The following is a 22,945-nucleotide window of genomic DNA, read 5'->3' as shown; positions in this document are numbered from 1 at the left end:
TGGAGTCACCATCACTGGAGGTTTTTAGGAGAAGACTTGACGGGGTACTTGGTGCTGTGGGTTAGTTGCTTGGGCGGAGTTGGATTGGTTGATGGGTTGGACGCGATGATCTTGAAGGTCTCTTCCAACCTGGTTTATTCTATGTATTCTATATGTATTCCCATGAAAGTTTCATTTATGTACTCAGAGGTCAATCTCCTCACTGCTGAGTGTCCCCAAAAGCTGTTCTGCCCCAGGATTTGCACACCCAAATCCTACACACAGCCTCCTCCTTTGAAGTGGCAGGAGGATGCCTGCAGAAAGGGCTAAATATTGCTGTTGGAAGCTGTTAGTCTTCAGTTAGAACATTACTTCTTTCATGATGCAAATGCTGGTTGCACCAGGACAGGTGAGGGGTTGACCTGCTGGAAAGCAGCTCTTTGGAGAAGGATCTGGGAGTGCTGGGGGGCAGCAAGGTCTCCATGAGCCAGCAGTGTGGCCTTGTGGCCAGGAAGACCAATGGTCTCGTGGGGTGTGTGAAGAAGAGTGTGGCCAGCAGGTCAAAGGAGGTTCTCCTGCCCTAGTGAGGCCACCTCTGGAGTGTTGTGTCCAGTTCTGGACCCCTGAGTTCAAGAGAGACAGGGAGCTACTGGACAGAGTCCAGGCTACAGAGGGGCCAGGAACATCTCTGTGAGAGGGAAAGGCTGGGAGCGCTGGGGCTCTTGAGCCTTTAGGAGAACAGCCCCAGAGGGGATCTGAGCAATGCTCAGCAAGAGCTGAAGGGTGGGAGGCAAGAGGATGGGGCCAGACTCTTGTCAGTGGTGCCCAGTGACAGGACAAGGAGCAATGGGCACAAACTGGAACCCAGGAGGCTCCATCTGAAGAGGAGGAGAAACTTGTTTGGTGTGAGGTGCTGGAGGCCTGGAGCAGGCTGCTCAGGGAGGTTGTGGAGTCTTCTCTGGAGAGATTCCAACCCCCTCTGGGCATTGTGCTGCTGAGCAAGCTGCTGTGGGTGACCCTGCTTTAGCAGGGGGCTGGACTGGATGATCTCCAGAGGTGCTTCCTAGCTCCCACCATGCTGTATCACAAACAGCCATACAGGCAAAGCCCCTTCCAGGGATTTCCCCGGTGCTTGGTGTGGGGGAGGGCGTTCTCTCCACCCCACAAAGAAGAGGGAGCCTGAGGTATCAGAGCCTGGATGGGAGCCAGGTTCTTGGGCTGGGGGAATGGTGATTCAGGTTGTCACTTTGTGCCCCTTGTCACAGGCAGGCCTGTGTCTCTTTGCAGCAGCTGTGTGCCAGCAGCATGGCTACGGACTGGCTGGGGAGCATCGTCTCAATTAACTGTGGGGAGAGCTTGGGAGTCTACCAGGGACGAGTGTCTGCTGTGGATCAGGTCAGCCAGACCATCTCCCTGACAAGGCCCTTCCACAATGGGGTCAAGTGCCTCGTGCCAGAAGTCACCTTCAGGTTAGTATCTGTTTGTTTTCTTTTCTCCTGCCTCTTTCCATGCAAGGCCTGTGGTGCTTTGGTCTGGGTTCCCCCCCCCCACCAAATGAGCTCTTTGCCTTAAATCTCCCTGCTGCTCCCCAGTGTCTTTGCACGAGAAAGTGCCTCTCATGTTTCTGCTGCTGGTTTGTGTGCAGGAGATTTGTCTCCTGGCTCTGCACTTCTTGTGTTACAAGTGCTGTAGCTCACACTTGGAGTTATTTGTATCACTAAGGTTGGAAGAGACCTCAAAGATCACCGAGTCCACCCTGTCACCACAGACCTCATGACTAGACCATGGCACCAAGGGCCACATCCAATCCCCTCTTGAACACCTCCAGGGATGGGGACTCCACCACCTCCCTGGGCAGCACATTCCAATGATGAATTACTCTCTCAGTGAAGAACTTTCTCCTCACCTTGAGTCTAAACTTCCCCTGGCACCGTTTAAGACTGTGTCCTCTTGTTCTGGTGCTGCTTGCCTGGGAGAAGAGACCAACCCCTTCCTGGCTACAACCTCCCTTCAGGGAGTTGGAGAGAGCAATGAGGTCTCCCCTGAGCCTCCTCTTCTCCAGGCTAAGCAACCCCAGCTCCCTCAGCCTCTCCTCACAGGGCTGTGCTCAAGGCCTCTCCCCAGCCTTGTTGCCCTTCTCTGGACACCTTCAAGTCTCTCAATGTCCTTCCTAAGCTGAGGGGCCCAGAACTGGACACAGCACTCAAGGTGTGGCCTAACCAGTGCAGAGTCCAGGGGCACAATGCCTTCACTGCTCCTGCTGGCCACACTGTTCCTGATGCAGGCCAGGATGCCCTTGGCCTTCTTGGCCCCCTGGGCACACTGCTGGCTCATGTTCAGCAGCTGTCACTCAGCACCCCCAGGTCCCTCTCTGTTTGGCAGCTCTCAGCCACTCTGCCCCCAGCCTGTAGCTCTGCCTGGGGTTGCTGTGGCCAAAGTGCAGCCCCTGGCCCTTGGACTTGTTGAATGCCATCCTGTTGGCCTCTGCCCATCTGTCCAGCCTGGCAAGGTCCCTCTGCAGAGACCTTCTGCCCTCTAACAGATCAACTCCTGCTCCCAACCTTGTGTCATCTGCACATTTACTGATGACTGACTCAATCCCCTCCTCCAGATTATCAATAATGATATTGAACAGGCTGGGGCCCAGCACTGATCCCTGGGGCACACCACTGGTGCCTGGCTGCCAGCTGGCTGTGGCACCATTCACCACCACTCTCTGGGCTCAGCCTCCAGCCAGTTCCTAACCCAGCTCAGAGAGCTGCTGTCCCAGCCAGGGGCTGACAGCTTGGCCAGCAGTTTGCTGTGGGGGACAGTGTCAAAGGCCTTGCTGAGGTCCAGGCAGGCCACATCCACAGCCTGCCCCACATCCACCAGGCAGTCACCTGGGCATAGAAGATCAGGTTGGAGAGGCAGGACCTGCCCTTCCTAAATCCATGCTGTCTGGACCTGAGCCCTTGGCCATCCTTCAGGTGCAGTTATTGCCCCCAGAATAATCTGCTCTATCACTTTCCCTGGCACTGAGGTCAGGCTGCCAGGCCTGGAGTTTCCAGGTTCCTCCATCTGACCCTTCTTGTGGATGGGGACCACACTGGTCAGTTTCCAGTCATCTGGGACCTCTCTGGTGAGCCAGGACTGGAGGAAAATGATGGAGAGCAGCTTGTGTTAAAGCCTGGCCCTCAGCATGTAGTTAAAAGAGGGAAAGCAGAGTGGTAGATCAATTAAAATTAGTGCCCTGGTACCATTAGATGAAAGGTCTGGAGAATAGGTCTGGTGAGGAGCAGCTGAGGAAACTGGGATGGCTTAGTCTGGAGAACAGATTGAGAGGAGACCTTATTGCCCTCTACAGCTCCCTGAAAGGAGGTTGGAGCAAGGCTGGGGGTTGGTCTCTTCTCTCAAGTGCCAGGTGATAGAATGAGAAGAAATGGCCTGAAATTGTGCCAGGAAGGTTTAGATCAGATATTAGGGAAAATTTCTCCCCTGCAAGGGGGCTCAGGCATTGGAACAGGCTGCCCAGGGAGGTGCTGGAGTCACCATCCCAGGAAGAAACACGGGGCCATGGCACCTGGGGACATGGTTTAGTGGCTGTGGTGGTGTGGGGTTGGTGGTTAGACTTGATGATCTTAGAGGTCTTTTCCAGCCTTGATGATTCTCTGATTAAGTGATATTCTTACAACTAACTCCCTCACCCCTCTCTCTTGCCATGTTCTTTCCTCACTGTAGATAGGACAGAGTTTTAAAGCAAAAAGCTGAGTCTACTCAGCAGTAGTGCAGCTCTCAGGAGGCCTTTTCCTCCAGCCCCTGCTAACAGTGTGCTCAGAGAACAGAGAATGGTCACTTGTCACTGAGTGTTTTCCTCTTACCTGGTGTGTTATGGTAGTTCTGACTCTGAGTCACCACACCTCAAAGGTGGGGTTCAGTTTTGGGGCCCTCACTCCAAGAAGGACCTTGAGGGGCTGAAGCATATCCAGAGAAGGGCAACCAAGCTGGGAGAGGGTCTGGAGAGCAGGGCTGGTGAGGAGCAGCTGAGGGAACTGTTCAGCCTGGAGAAAAGGAGGCTGAGGGGAGACCTCATTGCTCTCTACAGCTCCCTGAAAGGAGGTTGGGGTGTGGTGGGGCTTGGTCTCCCTAGTGACAAGAGAAAATACTCTCAAGTGGCAGCAGGGTAGGTTTAGGTTGGACACAGGGAAGAATTTCTGCCCTGAAGGTTTGTCAAGCACTGGAAGAGGTTCTCCAGGGAAGTGGAGGGACCACCATGCCTGGAAAGATTTAAGAGACTTTTTACATGTGGTGTTGAGGGACGTGGTTTAGCAATACACTTGGCAGTGTTGGGTTAATGGTTGGACTTGATGATCTCAAAGGCCTTTTCCAGCCTTAATGACTCTTCTATTTTTAATGAAAAGGAATCTTCAGATTCCAAGCTGCAAAGAATCCAGAGTAGGGGAAAAACAATGGCCATATTCTTCCAGGAGATGTGTGAAAGCCTGTAGCAAGCTGTCAGTGCTCTTCTCTTTCAGCTGGACAAACACTGCTGAAGTTCACAGCAGAAGATGCTAATTCCTGGTGCACTTCTTGCAGTCAAGTGCCAACAGAGGCCTTTGTAACCACTTCTTTGTTTCAATTTGGCTCCTGCCCAGGGCCACTTTTTTTGCTCTCTTTCTCCCTTTTCTGAGGAAGCAGCATCCTTGTCTGAGCATGAACTGCACTAATCCAAGGGTAGCTTGCTGTAGAAATGGATTCAAAGGAAGAAAAGCCTCAAGGCTCTGGGGTTAATGATATTATCTAGAAACTGGTAAATTAACAGAGATTCCTGCAGAGGTCTGGGGCTGCTGTTGCCATTTTCTGCTTGGCTGGTTCCTCTTTGCAAGCTGGGAACCAGAACCTTTCAAGCAAAATCCAGGTGCAGTGCAGAAAGATTCAAGTTGTTAGTTGGAAGCTTTATTTCAGTGAACTGATTTGATGCCTGTGGAAATATCCTGAGTGTGTCCCAGTATTAAAATCCCCATTTCCCCCCTCCCTCTTTCCCACCTTTATTCCCCCCACCCCCCCTCCATTGTCCAGTGTTGCCCATTTTTCTTAGAATCATAGAATCAATAAGGTTGGAAAGGACCTCAAAGAGCACCAAGTCCAACCTGTCATGAGCTCCATAAAAACCACTGGGAGGAAATGGCTAACTTTGCCTCTAAAGCATGTTAGGAGTCTGCACTCCAAGGAGGTCCACAGACACAGTGGTGAGGACCAGATGAAACACTATGTGTCAGCACCAGCAGCTTGGTGTGATATGAACTGACTAAAAGTATGTGCTGGAAGGTGTCCAGAGAAGGGCCAGGAGGATGAGCAGAGGGCTGGAGCTGCTCTGCTGTGAGGTCTGTGGAGACAGGTTGGTCTTGATGATCCTCGAGGTCTCTTCCAACCTTAGTTATACTGTGAGACTGTGAAGGAGTTGGGGCTGTTCAGTCTGGAGAAGAGAAGGCTCTGAGGTGACCTCATTGTGGCCTTCCAGGATCTGAAGGGGGCTACAAGAAGGCTGGGGAGGGACTGCTCAGGATCTCAGGCAGGGATAGGACTAGGGGGAATGGAATGAAGCTGGAGGTGGGGAGATTCAGGCTGGAGGTGAGGAGGAAGTTCTTCCCCATGAGAGTGGTGAAGCCCTGGAATGGGTTGTCCAGGGAGGTGGTTGAGGCTCTGTCCCTGGAGGTGTTTAAGCCCAGGCTGGCTGAGGCTGTGGCCAGGCTGATCTAGTGTGGAGTGTCCCTGCCCATGGCAGGGGGGTTGGAACTGGATGATCCTTGTGGTCCCTTCCAACCCTGACTGATTCTGTGATACTATGGTGTAAGGTGTATAACTAGGCTCCAGCACAGTACATATGCACAAAGGGCTGGGTTGCACCTTATGGACCCTGAGGCTTAAATCTGACATTTCCCAGTTTACTGCTTGTTCATGAACTTTACCTTAAGGGAGGGTTGTGGGGGTTTTCTGTTACTGTATACAGGTGACTTGTCTCTTCTCTGTCTCTCTTGCCAGTAATCACAGAATCACCAAGGTTGGAAGAGACCTCAAAGATCATCAAGTCCAACCTGTCACCACCAAACCATGGCACCAAGGGCCACATCCAGTCCCCTCTTGAACACCTCCAGGGACAGTGACTCCACAACCTCCCTGGGCAGCACATTCCAATGGCTAACAACTCTCTCTGTGACAAACTTCCTCCTCACCTCCAGCCTAAACTTCCCCTAGTGCAGCTTGAGACTGTGTCCTCTTGTTCTGGTGCTGGTTGCCTGGCAGAAGAGACCAACCCCCTCCTGCCTACAACCTCCCTTCAGGTAGTTGTAGAGGGCAATGAGGTCTCCCCTGAGCCTCCTCTTCTGCAGGCTAAGCAACCCCAGCTCCCTCAGCCTCTCCTCACAGGGCTGTGCTCAAGGCCTCTCCCCAGCCTCCTTGCCCTTCTCTGGACACCTTCAATGGTAATGAGAACAGAACTGTATGGGTCACTTTAATGGGTAGCAGAGTTAGGCCTGTATTGAATACTTTCAAGCTTATAAACCATGATTTATGATGCAAATTGCTTGAAAAACAGGCTGGGGAGAATGCAGTCCTTAATGCTTGAACTCAGTGAAGCTCTTGTCATTGCCAAGGGCTGTTAGCTTTCTCTATTTAGAACAACCTTGTATGTGAGATACCAAAATTAGGTATTGGCAGTGTTCATTTTCTCTGCTAGTGCATACCCAGGAGTATGTACAATTTCTCTTATTAACCTTGCATGGAGAATTTTGCTGACCTAATTCTGAACATCCCATGCACTTTAACATCTTTATTGATGATCTGGATGAGGGCATTGAGTCCATCAGCAGTAAATGTGCAGATGACACCAAGCTGGGGGCAGGAGTTGATCTGCTGGAGGGTGGAGAGGCTCTGCAGAGGGACCTCGACAGGCTGGACAGATGGACAGGAGATTGAACACGTCCAAGTGCCAGGTTCTGCACATTGGCCACAACAACCCCATGCAGTGCTACAGGCTGGGGTCAGAGTGGCTGAAAGCAGCCAGGCAGAAAGGGACAGCAGCTGAACATGAGCCTGCAGTGTGCCCAGGCAGCCAAGAGGGCCAATGACATCCTGGCCTGCATCAGGAACAGTGTGGCCAGCAGGAGCAGGGAGGTCATTCTGCCCCTGTACACTGCACTGGTTAGGCCACACCTTGAGTCCTGTGTCCAGTTCTGGGCCCCTCAGTTTAGGAAGGAGGTTGACTTGCTGGAAGGTGTCCAGAGAAGGGCAACAAAGTTGGTGAGGGGCTTGGAACACAGCCCTGTGAGGAGAGGCTGAGGGAGCTGGGGTTGCTTAGCCTGGAGGAGGCTCAGGGGAGACCTTATTGCTCTCTGCAACTCCCTGAAGGGAGGTTGTAGCCAGGTGGGGGTTGGTCTCTTCTCCCAAGCAAGCAGCGCCGGAACAAGAGGACACAGTCTCAAGCTGTGCCAGGGGAAGTTCAGACTGGATGTTAAGAGGAAATTCTACAGAGAGAGAGTGATTGCCCATGGGAATGTGCTGCCCGGGGAGGTGGTGGAGTCACCATCACTGGAGGTGTTCAGGAGGAGACTTGATGGGGTGCTTGGTGCCATGGGTTAGTTGAGCAGGTGGCATTGGATGCAATGATCTTGAAGGTCTCTTCCAACCTGTCCTGTTCTATTCTGTACTGTTCTGTCCTGTTCTATTCTGTCCTCTCAGAAGCCTTGAGGTAACCTGCAGGGGTTTCTAGCTGCCGTTCGTGCTTTTGGCAGGGGGGTTGGACTCGATCTCTCGAGGGGTTGTTTCTTGAAAAGGTACCTTGAATGCTTAATTCCTGAATTTCTGGGTTTCTTTTCCTTTTTTTTTGTTTTGTTTTGTTTTTTTTAGGGCAGGTGACATCACTGAGCTGAAAATCCTGGAGATCCCAGGGCCTGGGGACAGCAGGCAGTGCGGGGAGCTGCAGCAGGCAGAGACCGGCGTCCCCGGGGTCGGGTGCCAAGTGGGTCCCAGTCACAATGGCACTGGGAAGGTGCTAAAGAAGCCCATCTCCAGCAGTGCCCCGCAGAGCATCCCCAGGAGGACAGACATGAAGAACCAGGACATCATCATCTCTCCACAACAGCAGTGCTCCAAGAGCTACATGGATCGACACGTGGAAACCCTGAGCCAGTCCAAAGGCTTCCGCCGCAGGCACAACTCCTGTGAGTAGCTGCTCCCCCTCCCCCCTCAGCCTGCTCCTGGCCTCCTGCAGCCATGATGTTTCTAGAATAGAATGACAGAATCAATAAGGTTGGAAGAGACCTCAAAGATCATCAAGGCCAACCTGTCACCCAAGACCTCGTGACTAACTCAACCATGGCACCAAGTGCCGCGTCCAATCCCCTCTTGAACACCTCCAGGGATGGGGACTCCACCACCTCTCTGGGCAGCACATCCCAATGGCTAACAACTCTCTCTGGGAAGAACTTTCTCCTCACCTCCAGCCTAAACTTCCCCTGGCACAGTTTGAGACTGTGTCTTCTTGTTCTGGGGCTGCTTGCCTGCCTGGGAGAAGAGACCAACCCCCTCCTGGCTACAGCCTCCCTTCAGGGAGTTGGAGAGAGCAAGAAGGTCTCCCCTGAGCCTCCTCTTCTCCAGGCTGAGCAACCCCAGCTCCCTCAGCCTCTCCTCACAGGGCTGTGCTCAAGGCCTCTCCCCAGCCACACTGCCCTTCTCTTGTTACCCTTCTAAGTACAAGAAGGTCATTCAGATGGTGGAGAAAAGGTCAGTGAAGCTGGTGGAGGACAGATGTGGTGAGGAACAGCTGAGGGAACTGGGGCTGTTCAGCCTGGAGCCTGAAGGGAGACCTCATTGCTCTCAACAACTTCCTGAAAGGAGGTTGGAGTGAGGTAGGGGTTGGTCTCCTCTCCCTAGTAACAAGTACAGGACAAGAGGAAATGGCCTCAACTTGCACCAGGGCAATTAAAGGTGGGACATGAGGAACAATTTTGTCAGTGAAAGGGTTTTCAAGGCCTGGAAGAGGCTGCCCAGGGCAGTGGTGGAGTCACCATCCCTGGAGGGTTTTAATAGCTGTGTAGGTGTGGTGCTGTGGGACATGGTTTAGCAAGGGACTTGGCAGTGTTGATGGTTGGGCTTGATGATCTTAAAAGCCTTTCCCAAGCTCAAGGATTCTGTGGTTTTTCTTTCAGTGAAGCCAATACTCTTGGAATTTGAAGCTTTAGAGTAGAGAGAGGCAGCAACCCCCATGTTTTTCCAGGAGATGTGTGAAAGCCTGTGGCAAGCTCTTAGTGCATTTCTACCTCAGTTGGACAAACAGTGCTGGAAACTTGTTTGCTCACTCTTACACTCATATTGCCTCCCGAAGGTCTGGAGAAGAGGAAGCTAAGTAGGGAGAAGGGAGACTTAACATGCTGTGCCTCAAAGTATTACAAGGGCAGACAGCTGGCACTCATCTTTAAATCTGTTGTGATGAGCTGGTGATGGAATCTCATCATCTTGAGGGTGCAAAGAGCAGCATGCTGGTGTGTTCTTCACCATAGGAGCTCTGAGAGAAGCATGGCTGACACCTATTGGAGTTTAGGTAGGGTGTGACAGGGAATATCTCCCCTGTGGCTTCTTCTGCTTCACCATCCAGTGTGAGAAACTGTAGAGAGATGACTAATTCTGGTTAGGATGATTTCCTCCTTCCCTGTTTGAAGCCTGCCCACTTGGCAGCCTCCCTTTTCCCTCTGAAAGGAACTGGAAACAACCTGCAATACTCTAAAGCTTTCCTGTTCAGAGCCTGTTGAGCCATAACCCATTGCAGCACCACAAATGCTGTGCTGTGTTGTCAAAGATACAAATTCAGGGCCCTAATGAGGGTGATGTACAGATACCATCAGTAGGGCTCAAAGCCAAGGATCCCATGGGTTTATTATCCCTCTCCACAAAACCCTTCAGCCAGTTCTCATGCTGTGCCACAGCTGGGCATCTTTTTGTCTCAAAGTCCCCTGGCTGAGGCTCCTCTTCCAGATCTTCACCATGAAGTTACTGAAATGTTAGGATATATTCAGCATTTTTCTATGACTGGAATGGGATTCCAGCATGCTGGGGGCTGGAAGGGACCTCTGGAGATCATCCAGTCCAACCCCCACTCACAAAGCAGGGTCACTCACAGCAGCTTGCTCAGCATCACAGGCAGGTTTGGAACCTCTCCAGAGAAGGAGACTCCACAACCTCTCTGGGCAGCCTGCTCCAGGCCTCCAGCAGCCTCACACCAAAGAATTTTTATCTCCTGTTCAGATGGAACCTCCTGGGTTTCAGTTTCTTGCCCTGTCCCTGGGCACCACTGAGAAGACTCTGGCCCCGTCCTCTTGCCTCCCACCCTTTAGCTCTTGCTGAGCATTGCTCAGATCCCTCTGGGGCTGCTCTTCTTCAGTCTCAACAGCCCCATGCCTCAGCCTTTCCTCCTCACAGAGATGCTCCAGGTCCCTCAGCATCTTTGTAGCCTCCCCTGCACTCTCTCCAGCAGTTCCCTGCCCCTCTTGAACTGGAGAGCCCAGAACTAGGCACAGGACTCCAGATGTGGCCTCAGTAGAGAACCTTCTTGGTTTTGCATAAGCACAACAGCAGGTCAGGTTTTGTTTCACAGACTTCTAACCAAGTTGGGCAAAGTGCTAGGTGTAGCTTAATGTGAGCTTGGGTTCAGGTTAGAGTAAATGAGGTGAAGTGAACTCTTACCCTCTCAAATGGGTCTGTTTGAACATCTGGGCAGATGATGTGTGTCTTGGGAGGGGGGGTGGAGGAGGTTCTGGCTCTGTGGAGATGGTGGTTACAGGCAGCTGGGGAGGAACTGGCTGAGGTGTCATCTGGAGCTGAAGTCATGCAAGGTTTAGCACAGCTGGAAGCTGACCTCCTGGTGCCCTTTAGCGTGCTAAGCCAGGGGCAGAGCTCCCTCTTCAGAGTCCTTGTGTGACAGGAATCAGTAAACAACAAATGCCAAGGCAGGTTTCACAATGGCTTGTGTGCTGTGCTGGCACCAAGCTCCTTCATGCCAAGGATCTCACAGGAAGGCAGCCAGCTTGCTAGGGGCTTTACAGTTGCTTGTGTGCTCTGTGTGAAATGGGTTTTGTTTGTTGGGGTTTTTTTCCCCCCCTAAGAAAGAAGAAAAGCTTGGGAAGCATTGTTTTATCTTCTGAGGGAGGTGCCAGTCTGGGTGGCATCAAGCTGCCAGCTTGATGGTGGAGCCATGTGCTGCTCTCCTTAGGGGGCTTCATGCCACCACATGCAGGGCAGAGGGGCTGGAAGCTGCCAGCTGAAGGGAGCTGGGCTGGAAGATCTGGCATGCTGTAGCTGCTTGGGTCAGGCCATGGGGATAGCAGCTTTTAGGGGATGGTTTGGTCTGGTGTGGCACACCTATGCCCAGGAGGGCAGTGGGCACTTCTTCTGGTGGGCAGAAGAATCTGAGATGAGACTGAGTTTTCCCTTCCCTCCCCTTACCTTCTTTTTAGACTCTTCACCTCTCCCCAGCTTTTCCCTTCCTTTATCTACTTTTGAGGCTCTTCTCCTCTCCCTAACTTTTCCCTTCCTTTACCCACCTTTTGGGCTCTTCTCTCCATCAGTTTTCCCTTCCTTTATCCACTTTTGAGGCTCTTCTCCTCTCCCTAACTTTTCCCTTCCTTTACCCACCTTTTGGGCTCTTGTCTCCCTCAGTTTTCCCTTCCTTTATCCACTTTTGAGGCTCTCCTCCTCTCCCTGAGTTTTCCCTCCCCTTACCTTCTTTTTAGGCTCTCCTCCTCTCCAAGTTTTCCCTTCCTTTACCTACTTTTTAGGCTCCTCTTCTCCCTGAGTTTTCCCTTCCTCTACCCACTTCTAGGCTCTTCTCTTCCCTGAACTTCCCCTTCCCTCTCCTTGTCCTCTCTTTTAGGCTCTTCTCCTCTTTCACCTAAACAGAATCAGCTCCTAGTCCTCTTGCCTTTCCAGATGGCAAGAGGAACATCACCTGGCTTTGCTCAGAGTTCTCTGGAAACCTCTGGCCTGTCCTGTGCAGCTTCATGGAGGGGGTGGTCAGGCAGTCTGTGAGAAGCCAGCTGGGTGTGTGGGTCAGCAGCTTTTGGGAGCTGGCACCCATTGGTGTGGATTAGGGAGCTGCTCACCACAATGCAGGCACAGCTCGTTTTGATGAGGTACAGTCTTGGCTCCCATTCATGGTGTCTGCAGAGGAGCCTGGGGAGCTTTCCAGCCATTGTTCTCACAGCTTTTTCTAGTGCAGCTTTGGGGTTGTTTTTTTGTTCCATCAGCATTTATAGGCTGCTCACATCAGCTGCCTGTGTGCCCTGGCCCCTCTGCGTGGCGGTGCAGCCATCCTCCGTGTTGTGCTTTTCAGGTCAGCTGAGGGTGGTGCAGGGTTGTTTGGGGAAGGAGTTGTTGGCAGGGAGTCTGAAAAAAAAAGCTGTTGTGTAAAAGAACAGAGTTGCTGTAACACTTGAGGCTGACAGGAGAAGCAGGCTGGTTTCACTGGTGGGTTTGCTCTAGGCTCTGGCTTATTCATCTCACCTCTGAGAGGCCCTTGGCCATTGCTTGAAGCAGGAGTTTGTGAGCGTTGGGAGAGCTCAGACTCGAGGGAGCTGGATTTAGATGAGATACTAGCAAGGAGCTCTTCCCCAGGAGGGTGGTGAGGTGCTGGAACAGGTTACCCAGAAACTTTGTGGAGACTTCAGGCCTAGAAGTGTTGAAAGCCAGGTTGGATGGGGCCTGGAGCAAGCTGCTCTAGTAGGAAGTGAGGAAGTGTCCCTGCCCATGGCAGAGGGGCTGGAACTAGGTGGTCTTTAAGGTCCCTTCCACCCCAAACCGTTCTGTGAACTTGGCTGTTGTGTTGGTTGGGGTTTTCATTCCCTGTGCAGCTGGCAGCACAGTGCTGGATGTGATTCCTTTGTTGGTGTGGCAGTTGGTTGCTCCCTGCCAAGTTCTGTGCACCTTTGGAGTTGTTTATCTGTTAGCTTTGGTTTGGGAATCCTTCATTTACAGCAGGAAGCTCTGTGTGTGTGTCAGTAACAAGCTTTCCCTTTCTCCCAAAGCTCTGCATGCAAATGACTGCTCACAGCTGGCCTACTGGAAATGTCTCCTTTCCTCTCTTCCAAACCCCACTTTATCACCAGGAGGTCTTGAATTCTGTGACCTGACATTCAGTGGGTTCTTGGCCAAGTCCCCAGTGTGGTGGGGTTTGGAAGGCACCTCTAGGCATCATCCAGTCCTCAAATGTCAGGAGGAGGTAGCCTCAGGTTGTGTCAGAGGAGGTTTTAGGTCAGACATGAGGAGCTGTTTCTTCCCCAGAAGGGTTGCCAAGGCCTGGACCAGGCTGCCCAGGGCATTGGTGGAGATCCCATCCCTGCAGGCATTCAGCAGCTGAGCAGACGTGGTGCTTTAGTGGCGACCTGGCAGGGCTCGGCTAACTCTTGAACCTGATCATCTGAAAGGACTTTTCCAACCCAAATGAATTGTGAAACATGCAGAGAGACACTGCTGCTGTGGGCAGGCTCGTTTTTCTAACCTTGGAGCTGGTGGAAAGTCCCTGGAAGTCCCTTCCCTTGCTGGGGTCAGAGTGGCTGGAGAGCAGCCAGGTAGAGAGGGACCTGGGGGTGCTGGTCGATGGTAGGCTGAACATGAGCCAGCAGTGTGCCCAGGCAGCCAAGAGGGCCAATGGCATCCTGGCCTGCATCAGGAACAGTGTGGCCAGCAGGAGCAGGGAGGTCATTCTGCCCCTGTACACTGCACTGGTTAGGCCACACCTTGAGTCCTGTGTCCAGTTCTGGGCTCCTCAGTTTAGGAAGGAGATTGACTTGCTGGAAGGTGTCCAGAGAAGGGCAACGAAATTGGTGAGGGGTTTGGAACACAGCCCTGTGAGGAGAGGCTGAGGGAGCTGGGGTTGCTTAGCCTGGAGAAGAGGAGACTCAGGGGTGACCTTCTTGCTCTCTACAACTACCTGAAGGGAGGTTGTAGACAGGCAGAGGTTGGTCTCTTCTCCCAGGCAAGCAGCACCAGAACAAGAGGACACAGTCTCAGGCTGCACCAGAGGAGGCTTAGGTTGGATGTTAGGAAGAAGTTCTATACAGAGAGAGTGATTGCCCATTGGAATGGGCTGCCTGGGGAGGTGGTGGAGTCATCATCATTGAAGGTGTTCAGGAGGAGACTTGATGGGGTGCTGGGTGCCATGGGTTAGTTGTTTAGGTGGTGTTGGATTGGTTGATGGGTTGGACACGATGATCTTGAAGGTCTCTTCCAACCTGGTTTATTCTGTGTATTCTATTCTATGCTCTCCTCCTGTTCTCTGTCAGCGTACCTAACCAGTATCTGAAGGGGGCCTACAGGAAGGCTGGGGAGGGACTGCTCAGGTAGTGATAGGACTAGGGGGAATGGAATGAAGCTGGAGGTGGGGAGATTCAGGCTGGATGTGAAGAGGAGAGTGGGGAAGCTCTGGAATGGGTTGTCCAGGGAGGTGGTTGAGGCCCCGTCCCTGGAGGTGTTTAAGCCCAGGCTGGCTGAGGCTCTGGCCAGGCTGATCTAGTGTGGGGTGTCCCTGGCCATGGCAGGGGGGTTGGAACTAGCTGATCCTTGTGGTCCCTTCCAACCCTGACTGATACCATGATACTAACAGTGGGCTGAGGTCCGCGGCCCCTGGGGCGCGCGAGCGGCGGCGGGGCCGCGCGCGGGAGCCGCGGGGCGGGGCCGGCTTTGCCCGGGCCTTCAGCTTGCTTGGCTGTCTTGTTCAGGGTCCTCCAGCAGCCGCCACCCCAACCAGGTGACCCCCAAGAAGAGCGGCCTGAAGAACGGGCAGATGAAGAGCAAGGACGACGAGTGCTTCGGGGACGACATCGACGAGATCCCCGACACCGACTTCGACTTCGAGGGCAACCTGGCGCTCTTCGACAAGGCGGCTGTCTTTGAGGAGATCGAGACCTACGAGCGGCGCAGCGGCACCCGCTCCCGGGGCACGCCCAGCGAGAAGCCGGCTCGCTACCGGCACGACGAGAACATCCTGGAGTCGGAGCCCATCGTCTACAGGAGGATCGTCGTGCCCCACAACGCCAACAAGGAGTTCTGCACGGGTACGTGTGCCGCTTGGGGCCCCGGCTGGGGCTGGAGAGCTCAGCTGGGGGCGAGCCTGAGGATCCCTCCCGCTCTGCACCCCCTCCTCTTGCCCAGCAGATGTGGCACCTGGTGCCGTGGTCTAGTCGTGAGGTCTGTGGTGACAGGTTGGACTTGATGATCCTTGAGGTCTCTTCCAACCTTAGTGATACTGTGACCCCTCCCTCTCTTCCCCCCTCCTCTTGCCCAGCAGATGTGGCACTTGGTGCCGTGGTCTAGTCGTGAGGTCTGTGGTGACAGGTTGGAGTTGATGATCTTTGAGGTCTCTTCCAACCTTGGAGATAGTGTGAGACTGTGAAATAAAAGGGAAGGGGAGAGGACAGGGAGGGGAGGAGGGAAGGGGAAAGGACGGGGAGGGGAGGAGGGAAGGGGAAAGGATGGGGAGGGGAGGAGGGAAGGGGAGAGGAGGAGGTAAATCCACCAAGAAATAATTTGGAGTTGGTCTGGAAGTAGAGAGGTGAAAGTTTAAAGAAAACTTTATATATATGTAACAATAACAGGAAGGGTTCACAAGGGATAAGGAGCAAGGGTACTGATTGACAGCTGGCTGAACATGAGCCAGCAGTGTGCCCAGGGGGCCAAGAAGGCCAAGGGCATCCTGGCCTGCATCAGGAACAGTGCAGCCAGCAGGAGCAGGGAGGTCATTGTGCCCCTGGGCTCTGCACTGGTTAGGCCACACCTTGAGTGCTGTGTCCAGTTCTGGGCCCCTCAGCTTAGGAAGGACATTGAGAGACTTGAAGGTGTCCAGAGAAGGGCAACAAGGCTGGGGAGAGGCCTTGAGCACAGCCCTGTGAGGAGAGGCTGAGGGAGCTGGGGTTGCTTAGCCTGGAGAAGAGGAGGCTCAGGGGAGACCTCATTGCTCTCTACAACTACCTGAAGGGAGGTTGTAGCCAGGAGGGGGTTGGTCTCTTCTCCCAGGCAGGCAAGCAGCACCAGAACAAGAGGACACAGTCTCAAGCTGTGCCAGGGGAAGTTTAGGCTGGAGGTGAGGAGAAAGTTCTTCCTAGAGAGAGTTGTTAGCCATTGGGATGTGCTGCCCAGGGAGGTGGTGGAGTCCCCATCCCTGAAGATTTCAAGAGGGGACTGGACATGGCACTTGGTGCCATGGTTTAGTAGTCATGAGGTCTTGGGTGACAGGTTGCACTTGATGATCTTTGAGGTCTTTTCCAACCTTATTGTTGATTCTAAGGATGGATGAGGGGGAAATAAAAGTATACAAAACCAGCCCACCAGGTGTGGAGGTAGCAAGGAGAGGCCCAGGCCTGAGCAGGTGGCAGAGAAGCAGGAAGCCAGCAGCAGCAGCTCTTGTCCAGGCAAGGCAGGAGCCAAAAAGAGAGCTAATGGCTGCAGTGTCTTCCTGTTTATAGGCTTGCTGGTCAGGGAGGGGGAGTGGAACAGACTAACTCAGTTTCCCAGGGGAAAAACCCCCTCCAGGGAGGGCAAAGCTCTCACAAGCCCTGTCCCATCCTGCAGTCAGGATGGATGTAACCCATCACAGTATGCCCCTGCCTCCTCCTCCCCTAGCCACAGGGGTGCAGGCTCTGCTGCTTTCCTGGGGGAGCATGTGCTGGATTGCTTTCCTCAGGGGGTGGCTGTCAGCTTCACGTGGTGCCAATGAGGCTGTGCCTTCAGGAGTGGTTTGGTTGGTAAAGCCCTCTAGGATCATCAAGTCCAACTGTTGACCTAACACCAGCATGGCCACTAAACCCTGTCCCCAAGTGCTGTGGCCACTCCTTTCTTGGAGACCACCAGGCACAGTGGCTCCACCACCTCCCTGGGCAGTCTGTTCCAATGCCTGAGTGCTCTTACAGCAAAGGCATTTTTCCTCATATCTGATCTAAACCTTCCTGGCACAATTTCAGGCCATTTCCTCTCCTTCTGTCAGCTGGTAGGAGGGAGAAGAGACCAACCCCCACCTCACTCCAGCCTCCTTTCAGAGAGTTGTAGAGAACAGAGAGGTCTCCCCTCAGTCTCCTCCAGACTCCACAATCCCAGCTGCTGCTAACCAGACCTGTTCTCCAAGCCCTTCACCAGCTTTGGTGAGCTTGGATCTGGGCCTTGTAGCTCCAAACAAGCTTTATCTGCTGTGTTTCTGAGATTAAAAAAGGACTTGGCCAGGGGAACAAAGGAAGTGTTTTTGTGGTAGGGAACAAAGCTGATTGTGGGATAACAGGAATGGAAACTGAGCAGGAGCCATTTGACTCCTTGCTTTGATTTCAGGAGCGTGACAAGCCTGTGGTGGCTTGATTGGGCTGTTCAGCCTGGAGAAGTGAAGGTTCCAAGCAGACCTTAGAGCAGCCTTCCAGTACCAGAAGGGGCCTACAGGAGAGCTGGGGAGGGACTTTTGGCAAGGGCTTGTAGTGACAGGATGAAGGGCCATGGCTTTGAGCTGGAAGAGGGGAGATGGAGACAGGAGATTAGGGAGAAATTCTTTCCAGTGAGGGTGGTGAGACACTGGAACAGGTTGGCCTGGGAGGTTGTGGATGCCTCATCCCTGGAAGTGTTCCAGGGCAGGCTGGATGAGGCCTTGAGGAGCTGAGTCTAGGTGACAGACATCCCTGCTGGTGGCAGGGAGGTTAGAGAGGCTAATCTGGAAGGTCCCTTGCAGGCTAAGCTGCTCTGTGATTCTGTAATCAGAGAATCCTTAGGGTCGGAAAAGACCTCCAAGGTCATCGAGTCCAGCTGTTAACCCAGCACTGCCAAGGCCACCACTAAACCATGTCCCTTAGCACCACATCTCCATGGCTTTTAAACCCCTCCAGTGACTCCACTCCTGCCCTGGTCAGCCTGTTCCAGTCCTTGACCACTCTTCCAGGGCAGAAATTGTTCCTCACTTCCAAGCTAAACCTCCCCCGGTGCAACTGGAGGCTGTTTCCTCTAATCCTATCACTTGCTACTAGGGAGAAGAGACCATCCCCCACCTCACTCCAGCCACCTTTCAGGGAGCTGTAGAGAGCCAGGAGGTCTCCCTCAGCCTCCTTTTCTCCAACCAACTGCAGTTCCCTCAGCCACTGCTGTTGCTGAACTCCTCCTGCCCTGTGGAAGCTGCCTGTTTGCAGAGGGCTGAAGGAGCAGCCCAGCCAAAGGGCCTTGCTACTGCCTTGTTTTGCTCTTGGCAAAGCCCACCCAGGGAGGCTGCTAAGCGACTCCCCTCTGTAGCTGCAGGGTCTTGGTGGCCTCATTAGCTGCTGTTGGGTGATTAGTGTCCCCTGTGGAATTCTGAAGAAGAGCTGTGGTGTCACACAAGGGGCAGGGCATTGGCAACTGCAGCTCCCAGGCGTGGAGCTGAGCAGGGCACGTTCACAGTCCCCTGAGCCATGGTGCAAGTGTCCCAAGTGCTTCCCTAGAGGTTTCTCCCCCAGAGAGTGACTTCCTTTGTGTTTGCTGCTGAAGTTTGCTTCTGCTTTTGGAAGCTGTAGTGACTTGCCTGCTGGTTCTGGCCTTGGGTCTGGAGCTCCTTGGAGCCAGGCTGAGGGACAGAGATGCTCAGTGTGCTTGGGGTAATGATGGGCTGTCCCTTGGAAAACAATCCTGCTGGCTCTGGTTAGTGGCTGGAAGAAGGATGCTGAGCTGTAGCAGCTCCAAGAGCTGGAATCAACTAAGTCCTGGTAGCCCTCAAACCCATGAGTCTGGGTTTATCTGTGGCAGGAATCTCTTTTTCCCTCCCTTCTTCTGATTTCTCTCTGCAGGCTTTTCTCTGGACTCCTAAGAGCTGCCTGCAGAAGCACTTCCCAGTTAGAAGAGCAATCAGTACTCTTTCTTCTTTCTTTACCCTAGACTCATCTCAGAGGTTAGAACAGACCTGGCTGATGCAATCATGACTCTCTCTGCTCTACCAGCAGCAAACAAAGTGGTGCTGGTGCTTGGCAGTGAGCTAACACCCAGCTCTTATGGCTGTGGGAGAGGAGAGAGCCTCTGAACCCTGCCATGCTCTTTTGTGCCACATTGCCATGGAGCTAGGAAAGAGCCAGGCTTGTGCAGTGGTTAAAGCAGCAAGCTGCTGGTGCCACTTCTGCAAAGATTCATCTGCAGGGCTTTCAGTTTGGTGAACAGCAATTGATTTGTGCAAGGCAGAGCTTGACCATCCCTTCAGTGCAGCAGGATGCTGTCAGGTAGGTGTGTCCTAGCCAGGGGGTTTAGAAGTCTTGCAGGGAATGAAGGTTTGTTCCAAACAGCACTGAAAACCTGCAAGTGAAGGAGCTTGCCAGGGCTTGGATCCAAGAGGCCTGTAGGCTGGAAAGGACCTGTGAGGTGATCAACCCCAACCATTAACCTGGCACTAAACCTTGAGGCACCATATCTGCATGGCTTTGAAGTCCCTCCAGGTTCAGGAACTCCACTGCTGCCCTGGGCAGCCTGCTTTAGGGTGTGACAGCCCTTTAGGGGGAAAAAAACCTTTCCACATATCCAACCTAAACCTGCCCTGGTGCAACCTGAGGCCATTTCTTCTTGTCCTGCCACTTGTTACCAGGGAGTGGAGACCAACCCCCACCTGGCTCCAGCCTCCTTTCAGGGAGTTGTGAAAAGCCAGAGGGGCTCCCCTGAGCCTCTTTTGCTCCAAACTAAACACCCCCAGTTCCCTCAGCTGCTCCTCCCCAGCCCCTTCCCCAGCTTTGTTGCCCTTCTGGGCACATCTCAGCCCCTCAATGCCCTCCTTGGAGTGCAGGGCCCAAAACTGAGCCCAAGACATGGCCTGAATGAAGAGGGACAATCCCTTTCCTGCTCCTGCTGGCCACACTATCGCTGCTCCAGGCCAAGCTGCAGTTGGCCTTCTTGGCCACCTGGGCTCACAAGTGGCTCATCTTCAGCTGGCTGGCAACCAGCACCCCCAAGTCCTTTTCTGCTGGGCAGTTCCCAGCCACTCTTCCCCAAGCCTGGAGTGTTCCTTGGCTTGTTGTGACCCACATCAGTCATCAGCAAGTGTGCAGATGGCACCAAGCTGGGAGCAGAGGTTGGTCAGTCAGAGGGCAGAAGGGCTCTGCAGAGGGACCTTGCCAGGCTGGACAGATGGGCAGAGGCCAACAGGATGGCATTCAACAAGTCCAAGGGCCAGGGGCTGCACTTTGGCCACAGCAACCCCAGGCAGAGCTACAGGCTGGGGGCAGAGTGGCTGAGAGCTGCCAAACAGAGAGGGAGCTGGGGGTGCTGAGTGACAGCTGCCTGAACATGAGCCAGCAGTGTGCCCAGGGGGCCAAGAAGGCCAAGGGCATCCTGGCCTGCATCAGGAATAGTGTGGCCAGCAGGAGCAGGGAAGTCATTGTGCCCCTGGACTCTGCACTGGTTAGGCCACACCTTGAGTGCTGTGTCCAGTTCTGGGCCCCTCAGCTTAGGAAGGACATTGAGAGACTTGAAGGTGTCCAGAGAAGGGCAACAAGGCTGGGGAGAGGCCTTGAGCACAGCCCTGTGAGGAGAGGCTGAGGGAGCTGGGGTTGCTTAGCCTGCAGAAGAGAAGGCTCAGGGGAGACCTCATTGCCCTCTACAACTGCCTGAAGGGAGGTTGTAGCCAGGAGGGGGTTGGTCTCTTCTTCCAGGCAACGAGCACCAGAACAAGAGGACACAGTCTCAAGCTGTGCCAGGGGAGGTTTAGGCTGGAGGTGAGGAGAAAGTTCTTCCCAGAGAGAGTTGTTAGCCATTGGGATGTGCTGCCCAGGGAGGTGGTGGAGTCCCCATCCCTGGAGGTGTTCAAGAGGGGATTGGATGTGGCACTTGGTGCCATGGTCTAGCCATGAGGTCTGTGGGGACAGGTTGGACTTGGTGATCCTCGAGGTCTGTTCCAGCCTTAGTGATACTGTGATACATGCAGGGGCAGCATTTGGCCTTGTTGAGCCTCATCCCTCTGGCCTTGGCCCACTGATCCAGCCTGTCCAGATGCCTCTGCAGAGCCTTCCTGCATGGCTGAACTCAGTTCATCCCCAAGGCCCCACAAGGAGCTGCTCTTCACTCTCTTGGGTTGGCTGCTCTCCATCTGTCTCTTTACTTACTGCTGCATGATGCTTGAAAGGGGCAATGCCACTGCTGCAGCGCCCTGGGATTGCTGCTCCTTGTGGGAGCTGTCTTCTGCTTCCAGAGCTGGCCAGCTAGGCAATTTCCACGTGTCTGTCTCCTGCTGCTGTTACTGGCATTGCAGTGACCTGTGCTTGAGCAGCTCTGTGGTTTGGATTCAGATCTTTCAGCAGAGCCAACCTCCTGTGGGTCTGGTGGAGCTCAGAGGAATTGGCAGTAGATGGAGTGTCTCAGGTCACCATTCAGTGACTCTGCATCCTGTAATCCCAAGCATCCCAGGCTGTCCAAGTGGTTCCTTTTCACTCTTCATCCCTCCTCCCCTCTTAGCCTTCTCTGATCACGCCAGCACATACCACATGCATACCGTGGCTTCCAGTTCCTGATGATTACACTGGATTAAACTCTGCCTGGCCTGCACTGTGGCCACCAATTGCAATCCCCATGTGGCACAGGGGGTGCAGATGCCTGTAGCCCATTCCTGGCTTGTTGAGTAGTGGTGGATTATGAGTAAGGAGGAGGAGATGAGTAAGGGAGGGCTGTATGCCACTAGCTCTGATGTGCTGCTAAGATGTTGTCCAAAGCAGGCACTCTCCTAGTTGATGCTGTTCAGGTAGAAAATGGGGGGGCTTTGCATCTTGGTGTCCCTGCTGGGACCTTTCAAGCTCCAGAAATTCAAGACTGAAAGCAGGGCTGTGCTCATACTCTCAGAACAAGTAAAGTCCCTAAGGTTGGAAAAAACCTCTGAGATCAAGTCCAGCCTTCTACCCAGCAACCTCCATGACCCCAAGGGCCACATCCACACATTTCTTGCCTCCAGCACTTCCCTGAGCAGCCTGTTCAGTGCCTCACACATGTCTCTGTCTTCCTTTCCTGGGTGATCTGCTCTCGGTGCTCCTGCTCTGGCAGGAGGGTTGGACTGGATGAGCTCTCAAGGTCCCTTCCAGCCCCTCCCATTCTGTGATTCCTCTTAGGAAAAAACCTTCAAGCTTGTCCCTTCAAGAAGCCTTTCCCCCCCCACCTTGGGGTAAGGAGATAGGGAAGGAGAATTGAATTGAATAGAATAGAATTGACCAGGTTGGAAGAGACCTTTTGAGATCACCAAGTCCAACCTACCACCCAGCACCATCTAATCAACTCAACCATGGCACCAAGCACCCCATCCAGTCTCTTCCTAAACACCTCCAGGGATGGTGCCTCCACCACCTCCCTGGGCAGCCCATCCCAAGGGGCAAATGTGGCATCTAGGAGTGAAGGGATGCAGCAGGCAGAGTTAATGTGCTGGGACTCTTGACTGCCAAACTCCCCTGAGCCTGCCCTGGGAGGGTGATGCCCACAGTGTGGCTTTGATTTATTTTTCTGGTGTGCCCTGTCCTTGACTGACTTTTCTCCTCTCTGTAGCTTTCAGCTCTTCAGGCTGTGGCTGGCTGCCTGGCAGTGACTGTGCTGAGTGTGTGAAGTGTCCCTGGGATCTCGGGGTCGGGTGCAAACGAAGTTCACTTGATCCAACCACAGGAGAAAACAAAGCAGGCCTGGGGCAGAGTCTCTTTTGTCCCTGGGATGAGGGGTTAGGGGTTTTTTGTTTGGTTTGTGGTGGGTGGTTTTTTTTCCCTCTCAGCTGGAGGGAATTGTGCTGGGAGAAGCTGACAGGGGAAGGTCAGCCAGAGCTGGCAGAGAATTTGCCTTCATTAAAAAACTAATGAAGAGGAAGCCTCCCCAAAATCCAGCCCTTAAGGGGAGGGGGGGGGGGAAGGAAAATCATTCCTGTTTGGGGGGGTTTTGCTGAGTCTGCAAGCAGGTGGCTCCAGGTTTACAACCAGCCAAAGCCAGCAGGTAATGTCCCAGC

At 53.5% G+C, this 22,945-nt stretch overlaps 1 protein-coding gene across 1 annotated transcript in view; it reads left to right on the top strand.

Annotated features, from left to right (window-relative positions):
* Positions 1-1,251: 1,251 nt before the first annotated feature.
* The window catches only part of EDC3 (enhancer of mRNA decapping 3), a 33,283-nt gene continuing 11,589 nt past the window's right edge, over positions 1,252-22,945 (top strand). The window contains exons 1-3 of the mRNA XM_009911594.2: positions 1,252-1,448; positions 7,864-8,177; positions 14,724-15,059. Of these exons, the coding sequence (XP_009909896.1) occupies positions 1,285-1,448; positions 7,864-8,177; positions 14,724-15,059 (814 nt within the window). The 5' untranslated portion in view covers positions 1,252-1,284. The remainder of the gene's footprint in view (positions 1,449-7,863; positions 8,178-14,723; positions 15,060-22,945) is intronic.

The sequence above is a fragment of the Dryobates pubescens genome, chromosome 17, assembly GCF_014839835.1.
Source record: "Dryobates pubescens isolate bDryPub1 chromosome 17, bDryPub1.pri, whole genome shotgun sequence".
Lineage (NCBI taxonomy): Eukaryota > Metazoa > Chordata > Aves > Piciformes > Picidae > Dryobates > Dryobates pubescens.
Note: the sequence above shows the minus strand (reverse complement) of the source record. Positions and strands in the feature narration are given on the sequence as shown.